Consider the following 15,204-nt stretch of genomic DNA (forward strand, 5'->3'; position numbering starts at 1 on the left):
AACGACAATTCGGTTTTAACGTCAATTATTGTCAGTTCCGGCAGTTGAATTCTGGAGGTGCTCAGACTGTTGGCACTGCACCCCCGGCACCGACGCCACTGCTTACAAATAACTCTTGGTGAGAAATGCAATGCCACAGCAAGTCAGCAGCGCATGGCACACAATGGTGGGGCCAATAGGACAGCATTCAAGTCTGGAGGCCTGAGGTGAATCTCCTCATTTTTTTTTACCATGCTATAAATTCACTAAAGGGGTGGGGGGGGGGGGGGGGGTTCTGTTCCAGGGAGAAACCATCCAGCATTAAATTATGAAAACTCCCTTTATCTCCGATTTTAGTAAAGACAGGCCCGTAACTTAGCTGTGGCAACCGGAGCAATGCCCCCGAGCAGAATAGGAGAGGGGGGGCAAAACCTCCTTTTCCCAAGCCTAACCCCTAGATATTGAGTAAGGATTACGAATTAAACCAAGCTTCGTGTGTTGAAAAGAAGGGTATTTTTGTAAAACAGAAGAAAACAGAAAAAATTGGTCGGGAAGGGGGCAGGGCCATATTTTGGGGGGGGGGGGGCAGGCGGTTCTATTGTCCCGGCATCGGAGCAGAGAGAGAGCGAAAATTTCACCCTTTAACCTTTCCTTCAACATTACAAGGGGCGCCAAAATGAGTGCTTGCCCCGGCTGACCAAGCATCTAGTTGTGGCCCTGAGGAAGGCAAAATTAAGGACTCATCAACATTATTATCTTTGGGAATCTCACTTGGCGCACTCATTTTGGCGCCCCCTTGTAATGTTGAAGGAAAGGTTAAAGGGTGCAGTGGCCCAGGTCAATAAGATACTCGCCTAAAGTACCAAAGGATGTTTAAAGGTGTCGCAAATTCGATAACTGGTTCATTCTTGTCAGAAACCTTCCTGACACAGGGGTACAACAGAAACGATGGCATGACTACAGAGAAAAGGATTAATTTTAAGATTAATTATTTAAGCGCACAGTTTAATTGTCTCGTTCTGTCCATAGGATGCGTCATACGAGTTGCCTGTCTCGTACCGCCAACGGACTCTTCATCGACGAGAGCTGCTTGACGGCACCGAAGTCCAACATCACTTCATACGAGGTCCTGTACAACACGGGTGTGATCGGCGTGGATTTCAAAGGCAACCCTCAGCAAGCGGCTTGGGATATAAACGAGTTCGTCAGGGTCAACACCGCGGCAAACATCAAACGCGTCATCGAGCGAACGGGTGACTTCGCCGAGGTGCCGTCCCCGCTGCTGTTGCTGAACGCCGTCCATTTCGGGGCAGACATCGTCAGTTCCGACGACAACAACACCGACAACGGCAACGACGACGATAACAACAGCAACAATACTGTCTCGCACGGCAAGAACAGGTCGACGACTGCTCGAGTGAAGAGGACTTTCTTCAACCACGGGGTCGGAGACCATGATCTGTACGTCCAGGCCATAGACTCCCGACAACAGAAAGTTCGAATAGCTGAATCGTACGATTTCAGGTATGGAAGGATTTTTTTCCCCCTCTCACATAACATCATTTCAGACTGTCGTGAGACAGGTTAGTTTTACCCTACTGTAGGATATTTTGCCCTTGCGTTTAGGGTAGAGCTTGGTTCTGCCGTTATGTAGCACTAAGCCCTGCTGTCGAAATCTATAGATCTGTATCTTTAGCAAAAACTACACGACGGACATTAAGATGGTTGGCATCACCCCTCGAATCTGGCTCCGCAGGCTCTCGATTCGGGATTTATTTACGTCTCACCCTGTCAGATCTGTACTGAGTAGGATGGCGGCGTCTGGTTTACGAAAGTTACCTGAATACCCTTATGGTTGGGACAGGGGTGTGTACTTGCATACCATCATTCAAGGCACAGTACTGTAGTTCACTTTTTTTCGCGTCACTTGCTCCGTTTTTATTTCTCTTTTAGTCAGTGGTGGTGTTTTGTGTTTCTTTTTCTCTCTCTCTCGCTCCTTTCCCGCGTGGTTATGGAAGCTGTAAATTTGATAATTGCATCACGCAGAACCAGATTTGCGATACATGTGTTCCAATTGCATAAGCTACCTTCTTCAACCAGACTGTCATTAGTTCTGTTTGAAGAAGTTCCGGTCTGGTGCAGCGTCGAATGTCACGAGCTTGCCGTGTCTATATTTAAAGATGAATGCTTCTCTGTTTTCGGCACAAACAATCATAGGTTCGGTAGAGGAACTCCATTTGGTCAACGGCATAATATGAACCCGACTATCAAACATGACACACATTTTTCCATTTGGAATCATGATGCTATTGTAAATTGGCATCCACTTCTATAAAATTTCGTCACAATGAGCAAAACACCAAACATACATTCAGATACAAATACGGAGGCCACAACAGGCCTTGGCAGCTAGGCGAAGAGAAATTAGAAAAACATTCCAAACTTCAAAAGCAATTTGTGTGTTCAAAAAGACAGTGTGGTGAAAACATAGTAAACCATTTTCGTCCCTAGAAATAATAAATATAAATAATTAACTATTGATCAGGAAGTGTGCAGTTGGAACCGATAGCTCAAATAATGATCATAAATTCAATTTAATACGCAGTGTTTTTACCTAGTCGGAGCCGCACAGAATGACCTCGCGGGTTCAGCTCCTGGCCACCCTTGCCATATACACTCATGTCCATAAATTAAGGATAATGCCAGCTCCGGCAAATAAAGGTTCAGAAACAAAACAAACGTTACTTATTCATAAAGCCCATTTATTAAACAAAAGATAAAGAACAAAAACGATGGTGTATGTATGATACCATTCGTAAAAACTATGATTTTTGCTCCCTGGAGCAATTGTAAAAAATACCTCCTTTACAAAAACTTACTATTATATGGTTGGTATGATGGTTAATACATTGTATGTCTCCCATGCGATGAAATACAGTCCGTACAACGCCTAGGCATGCTGAGTATCAAATTATCGATCTGATCTTGGGGAAGATCACTCCACTCAGCAAGCAATGCTCTCCGAAGTTCCGGTACACATGTAGGAGGTGGTTGACGGGCTGCAACTCGTCGGCCAAGCATGTCCCACACATGCTCTATCGGATTCAAGTCAGGTGAGAATGCTGGCCATTCAATACGGGTGATATCCTCAGATTCAAGGCATTCGTTTACGATGTTTGCTCGGTGAGGACGGGCGTTGTCATCCATAAAAACAAATTCTGCGCCCATGGCACCCCTAAACAAACGTACATGTTGTTCCAGAATGATGTCCCGATAAATTTGGGCTTTCATGGTTCCGGTTTGAACATGCAGATCCGTTCTGGAACCCAGTATAATTTCACCCCAAACGAGCAATGCTGCACCACCGTTTGTCGTTCAGTGATGTTGTCTTGGTGGTAACGGGTACCTGGCGTTCTCCATATGAAAGTCCGACGTGAATCAGACTGCAAGCTAAACCTGGACTCGTCGGAAAACATCACACAAGCCCACTGTGACACATTGCATGTTCTCTACTCCAGGCTAATCGCTGCCGACAGTGAGTTGCCGTGAGCGGAACACATCTGACAGGCCTGCGAGCCAATATCTCCCAAATGTCTGTACACGGTTTGCCTTGAAACTGTGGTACCCGTGACTGCAGATAGCTGACGAGACAGGTCGGATGCTGTGCTCCGTCTGCTTCTTTTGGTAGTTACTGCCAAATACCGGTCTTCATTCGGCGTTGTAACTCGGGGGCGACCTGTACTGTAACGTCTACTGACATTTCCGTTATCTTTGAATCGTTGCCAAAGCCTACAGATGACACTTTGGGCAATTCCAAGTTCCTCGGATACTTCCATCTGAGTACGCCCACATTCCAGGCGGCCGATAATTCTACCACGTAAAAAATCATCCACATGCGTCCTCTGTGTCATAACTATTCGCTTATGGCACTGAGCACCTTACAGAACTCTTGTGAACAATTTTACTTCTTTGCCACCATTCCTTATATACCCCCCCCCCTACACTCTCGTCATTGTGACGTACTATCGGCATCATCTGGTGGCTTCCTGAAATTTGCATATCACTCTTGCAGATGTGTGTGATAATTCCACAGGTGAAATTTTTACTTTAGATTTCGATTTCCGTGCGATTCTGAATTATCCTTAATTTATGGACATGAGTGCATTTTGCTCAAATAATGCTGTCGAAGTGACCTCATTAAGCTTTATGCATGATGTGTAGCCTTTATGCGGTGCAATTTTTTTTTCTTGTATAAACACGTGTACAATAGAAGTGTGAACGGTACCTTGTTGTTTTTTTCTCTCTGACCGAAGGGCTCTGGAGGTTCCGTGCCTGAAGGAAATCGCCAGCAACGTCAGTATATGGATATTTCTACCTCACAAAATCGGGAGATTATACGACGTCGAGTTCGGTCTCAGCGCCGAACTGTTCCGTGAGGTTGAGAAGTCTTTCAGGGAAGGGGTCACGGACATTTGTATACCCAGGATCAAGTTCAGCTGCTTCATGGATCTCAGCGAGGTACGTATGTAGCGATGTATAAATTATTTAAATCCACCACAACCTCCATTTCGATAGTCTTGGTAAAAAGCTTCTTAGTTCTTTGAAAGGGTAGTTTCTTTCTTTCTTTCATTCACAACTCAGGTCAATCGCCATGGGCAATTTACCAACTACTGATTTGTGCCGGAAGTGTAAGTGTGTGTACCCAACAGTATCTGATTTTTCAGTGTTGCCATTGGCGTACGCATGGGGGGGGGGGGGAACCCCCACAAGCCGAGATTATAGTGTTATTTTGCAGTAAAAAAACGTAAACACCCCCCCCCCCCCCGAGGAGAAAAAAAATTGAAAACCCCCTTCTTGAGCAAATTCTGCGTATGCCTATGAGTGTTGCCATCTATATTTCAGAAGTGAAGTGAGTGAACTGTAATGATTGAATATCTGTTGCTCTCGGCGGCAAGACTTTCTAACGTGGAGAGCGGCTCGCATTCACGCCTTGAAGTTGGGAACCACAGAAAACCAACTTCAGCCGAACACCACTGTGGCGCCGGTGGGGTTCGAACCCCTTTAAAGAGGTACTGACTGTTTCACGCAGCCAATAGGATTTATACTATTACTACTAAGCCGTCCATGCAACCAGTAAACATTCCTCTGGGGGAATTTCTAAGGAATTGGGGCATGCTCCGAAAGGTTTGTGTGCGTGTATCTATGGCCCTGACGGCCAACCCGACCCCGATTTAACACCACAATTCGTTTCACTGAATTCTGGCACTGTAACGAGTTTGACGTTATAACGAATCGTGGATTAACCCCCCCCCCCTCGGGTCTTCAACCTTGTATACGTGTATATACAGAATGGATACTATAGACTGCCCAATATAATTACACAAGTGACTCTTGTGAAAAAGTGAAAAAACTAATGTAGAAAAGTTTTTTCCGTTTTAGGATCGGGCGAATATTTAGGGAGTTGTAACGTTTTGAACTTTAGTAACGTATCGGTTTTGTAATGGTTATTTACGCGACAAAAACACCAAAGAAAGTAATTTTCTTCCTCCCCCCCCTCCTCCCCATAGCAGCAGGGGGGTTGCCGCTTTTTGAAAATGAGCTGAATAATTCAATCCATAGACGGAGATACGGAGTGCCCCCCCCCCCCCCGGGAGATTCCCCCCAGCTTCAAATGTGGAATCGACTGATCTAATGTATATATGCATATATGAGTTGACATCATCATCATTGTGCCCACCCCAGACTTCCAAGTCTATCTCTACCTATGATTCAATCCCGTTAAAATCCAAGTTCGGTCACCTTCTTTCACAATTGGCACTTCTTCTCTTTGCGTAGATTAATATTATAACCTTGTTGTGTTACATGTTACCTTCGTCTGCTATATTGGCGAATTTATCATCAGATTTGTGACGTGTGCCGAACAAATGATATCTACACTGCTGGCCACCCAAATTGCAACACCAAGAAAGACAAGAGATATCGCAACAATATTTATTTTGTAGATAACATGTTGACCAAGCATCAAATGATTAAATTTATAGACTTCTGTGAAGTGTGGTTCCTGCCAAAATCAGTAGCCGGAGTAGCCGCCATTGTTGGAGATCACCGCTGCCACACGCCTCGGCATTGATTCAAAGAGACTTTGGATGTGTTCTTGGGGTACAGCAGACCAAGCAGCTTCCAAGTGTTGCCAAAGTTGATCTGGTGTGGCAGCTGGGGATGTAATGTGGGTCAATCGTTGAGCAACCATGGACCACATGTTTTCTATCGGCGAAAGATCCGGAGAGCGAGCTGGCCAGGGAAGCAATTCAATCTGGCGATTGACGAAGAACCTTTGGACAATGCGTGCCACGTGTGGTCGCGCATTATCCTGTTGAAATATGGCTGTGGGCAAGCCCTGAAGGTAAGGAAGGACAACTGGCTCCAACACCTCGGAGATGTAGCGCTGGCTTTTTAAAGTACCGGCAATGCGTACTAGAGAAGTGCGAGAGTGATATCCAATACCGCCCCATACCATAATACCCGGTGCAGGACCAGTGTGGTGGTGCATAACGCAGCTGTTCAGCATCCTCTCTCCACGGTGTCTCCAGACTCGAATCCGACCATCGTGGTGTTGCAGACAGAAGCGTGACTCGTCAGTAAATACAATTTCATTCCATTGTGCCGTCCACATCTTTCTTTCATCGCACCATTGGCGGCGGAAACGTCTGTGGTTCTGCGTCAAGGGTAGACGAAGCAATGGACGTCTTGCGGACAAACCACTCTGCTGTAAACGGCGTCGAATGGTACGCGCAGACACTGGATGATGCGGTACAGACTGAATGTGCTGTGCTATGGTTCGTGATGTGGCTGAGCGATCCGTCACTGCCATACGCCTGTCATTACGTGAAGTGGTGCACTGAGGTGGATGCGATTGAACACGTCGGTCCGTCGTACTCTCCTGCATCCAACGATCACATATCCGCATTACAGTTGTTTGGTTCGTCCAACACGACTACCGATTTCCCTGAAAGATAATCCACAATCTCGGTAGGCCACTATCCTTCCTCTGTCGAACTCGGATACTTGATCAAAAGATGATCGCTGTTTTCTACGAGGCATAATTGATCGTTTTTTTGAAAAAACCACAAGAAAAACACAATTGCCGTACTTCAAATCGTCGAAATCTCCAAGCCTTAAATAGCGCTTTGAAGTGGCGCCACAGGCGCGCGTGATGTGCGTCTGCGCTGAAATTCTAATCATTTGCATATCTCACCTCCGCTAATGCATGTTGTAAATTTCATATTATTTGCATGCTTCCTTCAGGGTGTTGCATTTACGGTGGCCAGCAGTGTATTTGAAAAAATTGTTTAACCAAAGAACACTTTTTTTTGCCAAAATGTGCGCATTTTGGTGCATACACAGGCATGGCATTCACTACGTGGTCGTTTTTTATTTACGCTATCGTTTCAATGAGATCACATGTTCATCAGTGAAACAGGGCAATATTTTTTGAGCAATTTTTGAAATTTCATCGAAAATGTTACGCGTAAAAAGCTTCAATGAAGGATGTAAAAATGTTAGCTTGTGACGGTAGGAGAGCGGCTGATGGGAACAGTAATGTAATAACTCACAAATACAAATCAGAAAATTTTAATCAAACTGATTATTTTATGAAGTGACATATATTAAGTATAATTTGTGATTTCGGTTTTTTTATATTGATATCCACAGTCACATTTACCATACCGAATTCTGCACGTTGCAATGAAGATTTTTCATTTCCTCGTGAGACTGCAGTTGACTTTTATCACGCTGAAACGTTTTATAATGCATTTTTACTTTACCTTTTCACGAGAAAGATTTTGACGAAATTTATTTCAGCTTGCAAAAATTATTCGCCCTGAACTTGGTCGTTTTTCGAGATGAATTTTCATTCGAAGGCGTATTTATAAGGGGAAGGTTGGGTTGCCCCGGGACTCTCTTAGCAAAGACGGGCTTTAGGCTCTCGCCGTTCTTGGTATTCCTAATTTTGACGCCCCTATGGTAAAGCTCTTATGTTTCGTTTCTCTTAATTTTTTTCCGAAACATCATCCCTTTTTCTCTCTGAGCTCTGTTTTCAAAATGAAAGCTATTTCTAATTGTTTGTTCTTCTAAATATGGTTTTGTTTGATACACACTCTCATAATATAAAGGAGATTCCGTAAAAATGTTAAACAGTATTTGTTGGACTTCGTGACAATTTGTAACTGTGATCGATTTTTCATTCAACAAGCACTTATTGTGTTTAATTGTGTGGCAGAATTACAATCAGAAGCCGTGATGCAACATGTAAATCAGTGTTTCCCAAAGTGGGCAATATCAACCCCCCTCGCCCCCCCCCCCCCCGGTGGGACATGGAATGGCCCAGGGAGGCGATAGAAGCTAAGGGTATAACATGGAATCCTATGGGTTCGCTTGAGTTGGGGACGATGAGAGAAAAAAAATTCTGAAGAAGGGGGCGATGTGGAACAAAAAGTTTGGGACACTATGATGTAAATTTTTCAAGTTTTATCAAAAACCTTTTACAAAACTTTTATAGTGTAATAAAAAAAATGGCCTTCGGCCGGTATTACATTACAAAAGTTTGACAAAAGTTCTTTTGTAAAAATTGAGAAATACATCCAATTAACGTATCGGTTACATTCGAGCAAATGTAATCAGTAGTCTTATCGGTTATTTCTATTCTTCAAGTTTTCTAAAAGGTCTTTTGTCAAAATTTTATAGTATAAACCCGGTCTTCAAGGGGTGGGGGGGACTTGGGGGTGTGGTCCCTCCCCAAAATGTGAGAAATTACAAAAAAAAATGGAAAAAGATGGCCAAATCTGTGTTGTTCTATCACTTTGTTCTCCCCGAAATGAAAGTGGTTCCCCCAAACAAATTTCTGGCGACGGGCCTGAGGGAAGGGGTATACTATTGTTTAACGGTCTCAAAAACCACCAAATCGGTGAATTTGGCAGGATTATAAAATGGCGTTATCAATTTTGAAAGCGTGTGTGTGTGTGTGTAAAAACACTTTTGTATATTATTTTATCTCAAGGATTCACGTGTATAATTATTGGGCGATCGATAGTACCCACCCTGTATGATGTGTCACTTTTTTTTTTTTTTTACAGGATTTACGGGATCTAGGCGTGAGGCGAGCCTTCAATCCCATAGGGGCGGACTTCCACGGCCTGTCCGATAAAAAGGGACTACGATTGACCAGAGTGCTACATAGAGCCTCCGTGGACATCGGTGAACAAGGATCGGTCTACGATCGTTGGTCTACCGCCGAAACTGAGGACAGCTATAACAAGACATTTCGAGATCGAAACGGAACGTCCTCGAGGTCATCGTCGATTAACGATTTGCCGCCCTTCAACGCTGATCACCCGTTCCTCTTTTTTGTGATGGACAAACCGAGTGGATTGATACTTTACATCGGAAAATTGTATGAATTTTGATTATGTGTCGTGTGTGAAATAGAAATTGTGCGTCAGTTCAAAGTTAAATTTTAAAGAAATGATTGTACAAAGTGCATAGATTGGTGATTTTTTTTTCCGTATAAAAAAACATTTCCGTGTGCATGTGTATCATAAAAATCATGTTATTAAGTTTTTAATAACCACCGCATTTTTTAAATGTGGTTCCCATTTAAAAAATCTCTCCGCCGCGCAGAGAGCATACAGATCTTCACAACACGATACGTACATAAACACGAAGATTCAGACATCCACCACCAGGGCCGGTTCTGAGCATTTTCCAAATAAAAGCGAACAATATGTTGGTGATCAAAAATCGCCCCCGCCCCGCCCTTCCAGTTGGCACCTTCTGCGGCCGCGTAGTTCGCGGGATTCTAGATCCGGCTCTTGTGTACCACTTTAACTCGATTACGGGAGACGTGAAGACAGCACTTCACGAACACGAAACATGCACACAGGGCCGCAACTAGGGGGGGGGGAGCAGGGGGGTCTCGTGCAACGGCCGCTAGACTCGAGAGGGCGCAAATTTCATTCTGAAACCTCTCCTTCAACATTACAAGGGAGCGTCAAAATGCGCGGCTTGCCCAAGGTGATCAAACATCTAGTTGCGGCCCTGCATGCACAACTTAGGCCCCTTTCACACGGAGCGGATGCGGATGCGGAAGCGGGTCCGCATACCCTTTCACACGAGCACTGAAGATGCGGGTGTTTCGCCCGCATCTTTAGGTTGAAATTCGTGCATAAAAACTATTTTTTCGCAATTTTTGTAACTGTTTTTCTCCTTCACCCCTGATTCAGTGCCCATATGCAGCCTAGAGGTATTCTTTGGTGGTTTAGTCTAGAGCCACATAGAATATGGATATATAAAGATGTCTTCATTCCGATCCTCACAAGTAGTCGATGGGAGAAAATGTCTTAAAATATTTTCAAAAGATTTTGAAAACAAATCTGTCTTTCCGGAAAAATATGAAAGAAAAATTCCAAAAACATCCAATGTTCGAAAAATCAAATCCAAAAACATCCGAAACTAATATGTTCCTAAAAAAAAAATTCAGGAGATATCAAAGAATTTGCAAGTAGGAAAAAAGGGGAGGGGTGGGGACGTTCAAAATGTCTGTGCTTAGAAATATTCACATCACAATTCTGTCTTAGGCCGGGATTACAGTATAAAAGTTTTATAAAAGTTAGTTTATAAAACTTGAAAAATGCAACCGATAGGCCGATCAGTTAAGTTCGCTCGAATGTAACAGATGTGTTTATTGATTACATTTTTCAAGTTTTATAGTGTAATACCAGCCTTAGGCCGGGATTACACTATAAAAGTTTTGTAAAAGCTCTTTGATAAAACGTGAAAAATTCAACCAATATTATCTTATTGGTTGAATTTTTTGAATGCAAAATGTGTGTGCGTGTGTGTGTGTGTGCACCGGTTGCATTTTCTGGAATGCAACCGATGCGCCTTTGGTTGAATTTTTCAACTTTCATAAAAGTTCTTTTATAAAACTTTATAGTATAATCCCGGCCGGATTACACTATAAAAATTTTATAACAATTATTTAAAAAAAAGCAACTAATAAATTTATCGGTTGCATTAGAGCAAATGCAACCGATAAATTTATTAGTTGCTTTTTTCAAGTTTTATAAAATAACTTTCATAAACCTTTTATAGTGAAATCCCATCCTTAGATTAGTCACTTCTGAAATATAAAATTTCATTTTTTAAGTTTATAGACTGAATATCGAGTAAAATAAACTTGTAGGTATCGGGGGAACCACCAAAAATATTCAAGTGCTAGGGTCTTCAAACGACTTAATCCGGCCCTGAGTGAACACCGTACATTGATAACGTTGTTTAATAAAAGTATTTTTTTTAAAGTTTAAAAAAATTAACAGATTAAAAATTTAAAAAAATAACAAATATTTAAAATAATATTTCAGATATTTTTAAATAATTTTAAAAATTTAAAAAGAAAAAAATTAAAATTTTTAAATTAAATTTGAAAGTTATTAATTAGGTTTAGTGTGTAACAAAGTAAAAAATCTAAATTTCTAAACGGCCCCCTCTAATATCCAATTTAGAAAGTTTAATAAAAAATTAATCCTGATATGAACAAAAAAAATCCCAAGTGCCTAAGTGCAATATTCGCTGAGACATTCGAATTCAAGAATCGGCGAAAAGTTGAAAAAGCGCAGCATAAATGAGGGAAAGGAGCCTTGTCCGTTTGTTTTCGCTGCCCTTTTTCATAACCTTTCTCCGATTTTTTAATTTAAATATCTTGGCGAATATTGCATTTGAAAACATGGAATTTTTTTCTGTTGACCTCAGGAGATACAGGGCAACAACTTTCTAATTGGAAATGAGAGGAAAAGGGGACCGTACAAAAGTTTATGTTTTTTTGTTTTGTAAGGACCTTCCTTATTCGTTGGTGTCTTCTAAATATAAATATACATACTGCCCAGACAAAATTATGGCTGTCCCATTTAAGCATATATACTGTAGATAGCTTCTCGATTTATCCCAATATGTTCATCGCATCTTTCTCCAATCGTTTCAATCGAGGTAAAATTCACGACCCCGGAATCAAGCCATTCCATCCATTCACAACCCCATTGGAGAAAAACTCTCTGCGGCACCGCAACCCGGAATCGCCCTCACAAATCGAATCGACACCGGTGTTTTCCCCCTCGAAGCAGTTGACACCCCCCCCCCCCCCCGACGATGTATTATTATACAAATACAACGCCACAACAGACAAAATGCCCAACGAGTGGCTGAGAAAAAGATACCCATAAAAATATGGATGTCATATATTTCCAAGAAAAAAAATTATAGCAACCCAATTAAAAATGCAATTAACAAAAAATTATAAACATATACACACATAATAAAATATTATACAATGCCCATAAAGAATACTTATGGTTGTCTTATTCTAAGAATGGATAGCTTCTCGATTTACTCCAACATGTTTATCGTATTTCTTTTTAAACGTGTCGATTGTGTTACAATTTACTACCTCAGGGGGTAAGTTATTCCATTTATTAACAACCCTATTGGAGAAAAATTCCCTGTGACACCATAACCTTGCATTGTCCCTCACCAATCGATACTGGTGTCCCCTTGTAAAAGCAGTCGATTGGCGGTGTACTAAAAGTTCATGGTCCATCCTATCCATCCCATTGAAAATTTTGAACACTTCGATCATATCTCCACGACACCTGCGTTCATCCAATGTAAACATATTCAAAAAATGAAGTCTTTCTTCATAACTCAAGCCCCGTTTGCCAGTAAGGACACGCGTAGCTCTTCTCTGCATCCCTTCAACCAAGTCTATGTCCCTCTGTAGGTATGGTCTCCAAAACCTTACAGCATACTCCAGTCCAGGACGAGCTAAGCCTCGAGAAGCGGAAGAATGACTTTAGGAGAACGCAAAGAGACATTTTTGAAAAATGTTATTTCCTGGAGATGGGTGGGTTTGAACCCTCCCCATTCTCTAAGCCCGTATCTTACCAACCCACCACTGCAGCATTATTAACTCACGGTCCATTTTAACCATCCGGTTGAATACCAGAAACACCTCAATCGTATTCCCCCCGACTAGAGGTACCGACGGGGAAAAAAATGAAAGAAAAAATTTGGGTGGGGCTGAAAGTTGCTGATCGCATCGTATATACGGGATTCTGGCATGTAAGCATGCGAGGGAAGGTGTATTGTTTTTTCAGAAGGTACTGGGGGCCTCAGCCCCTTACAAACATTTTTGGGGGCTGAGCTGAAATGGCCTCAGCCCGTACGTTCGGTGCCTATGCCTCCCCGACACATGCAGCTCTCCAATGCAAATATCTTCAAAAAATCAAGTGTTTCTTCAAAACTCAACTCCCGTGTGCCATCAAGAGCACGCGTGGCTCCTCTACCAAGTCAATGTCCCTTTGTCTGTAAGTATAGTCTCCAAAACCCAACGGCATACTCCAATCCACGACGAACCAAGCCCGGAAAAGTGGAATTATAATTTTGGGAGAACACGGAACTGACCTTTTCGAGAATGATACCGAGCATTCTGTACGCTTTCTTGGCCACTGCTGAATAATGTTCAGAAAACCCAAGCTGCCCAATCAATAAAGATTCCCAAACTGGTGATCCCAGTATTACATCTGAAATGACATCATCATTCAACTCGCAAGCGAAACGTGGATATTTCGAACTGTAGCCTCTAGAATATAACATTATACAGTTCAATTAGTTCGAACCAAAATGAGCGACTATGTACTTGTCAACGCCGAAGGTCATGCTCCAATCATATTCAAGTTCATCTGGAGACTTTCCCTTTCGCTTGGATTCCCGAATACCCCAATAAGTTTCACGTCATCTGGGTTGGTAAGATATGGGGTTAGAGATGGGAAGAGTTCAGGGTATGAGAGTTCAAACCCACCCACCTCCTGAAACTTACACTTTTTAGGGGTGGTAAGTCAATGGGAAGAATTTAGTACGAAGCTGTCCTCTGTTTTGCACGACGTCATACCCTTTGTTCGAAAAAAGCGTGTTTGTACATCACACCCTCTATGGTTCACGGATAGCGTGCGGAACCTTTATCTTGAAAAGAAAAGAGCATTCAGAGAGTATAAAAGTGGACGAGGTGACCTATCATTGTTTACTGATAAAAGAAGACTGTTGAAGAAAGCGATAAGGGATAGTAAAAAGCAAGTTGAATCTAGGTTGGCAGATAACATTGGCTCTGACCCAAAATCATTTTTTCGATACGTCAATAATGGATGTAAGGGGACAGTTGGCCCCCTCTCGATAGGAGGCTCAAAAGTAGAGAGCAATGTAGGCATGTGTAGTGCTTTCAATGACTTTTTCGCGTCGGTTTTTAATGGAGATAATGATATTCGATATGCGGGTGTTGCATGGGGTAATAAAACGCTCAACGATATTCAAGTGGAAGACGTGGAGGTCCTAAATCTTCTAAGAAATGTATGTGCAAGCAAAGCACCAGGACCAGATGATATCTATCCCAGGGTTCTCAGGGAAGGTGCTAATGAATTGTTGGGGCCAGTCGCACAGATATACAGGAGTAGTGTTGCTGAGGGTATCGTCCCGAGAGATTGGAAACTGGCTAACGTTGTTCCGATATTTAAGAAGGGTAGTAGAGAAGTGGTGTCTAATTATCGTCCAGTGAGTTTGACGAGCTCCCTCTCGAAAATTTTGGAAATTATCATCAAAAGGCAGTTTGTGAAGTGGATAGACGAGAATAATGTATTGTCGGATAATCAGCATGGGTTCAGGAAGGGGAAGTCATGTGTAACTAACCTCCTTTGCTTCTATGATTACGTGACTAAGGCTTTGGGTAAGAGCAAAAATGTCGACGTTGTTTACCTTGATTTCCAGAAGGCATTCGATCGGGTCCAACATGGCAAACTCTTGAAGCGCTTACACGAGATTGGAATAGGGGGCAACTTGCTGAATTGGATAGAATCGTGGTTAAGAGATAGGTCGCAACGAGTTATGGTGAACGGGGAATTCTCTGGTTGGACAAACGTCACAAGTGGAGTTCCTCAGGGAAGTGTCCTTGGCCCCATACTTTTTTCACTTTTTATCGACAAACTCGATCAGGGTATCGATGGAATTACTAGCAAATTCGCAGATGATGTGAAGCTAATGGGGGTAATCGGAAATGAAAGCGATAGGGAGTTGCTCCAGACCAACTTAAACAAGATTGCAGCATGGGCAAATGAATGGAGCATGACG

The 15,204-nt window shown here is 42.6% G+C and overlaps 1 protein-coding gene across 3 annotated transcripts in view; it reads left to right on the plus strand.

The window, feature by feature from the left end:
• Positions 1 to 9,517, plus strand: part of LOC149070246 (serpin B8-like) — a 37,077-nt gene extending 27,560 nt beyond the window's left edge. For all 3 annotated transcript variants that reach the window (XM_089250138.1, XM_089250139.1, XM_089250136.1), the window contains exons 3-5: positions 1,009 to 1,503; positions 4,293 to 4,497; positions 9,114 to 9,517. In XM_089250138.1, the coding sequence (XP_089106264.1) occupies positions 1,009 to 1,503; positions 4,293 to 4,497; positions 9,114 to 9,443 (1,030 nt within the window). In that variant the 3' untranslated portion in view covers positions 9,444 to 9,517. The remainder of the gene's footprint in view (positions 1 to 1,008; positions 1,504 to 4,292; positions 4,498 to 9,113) is intronic.
• Positions 9,518 to 15,204: the final 5,687 nt, after the last annotated feature.

Source organism: Pholcus phalangioides, unplaced genomic scaffold (assembly GCF_987345545.1).
Source record: "Pholcus phalangioides strain wild (caught in Gottingen) unplaced genomic scaffold, Ppha-v1.0 ptg000022l_1, whole genome shotgun sequence".
Classification (NCBI taxonomy): Eukaryota; Metazoa; Arthropoda; class Arachnida; order Araneae; family Pholcidae; genus Pholcus; species Pholcus phalangioides.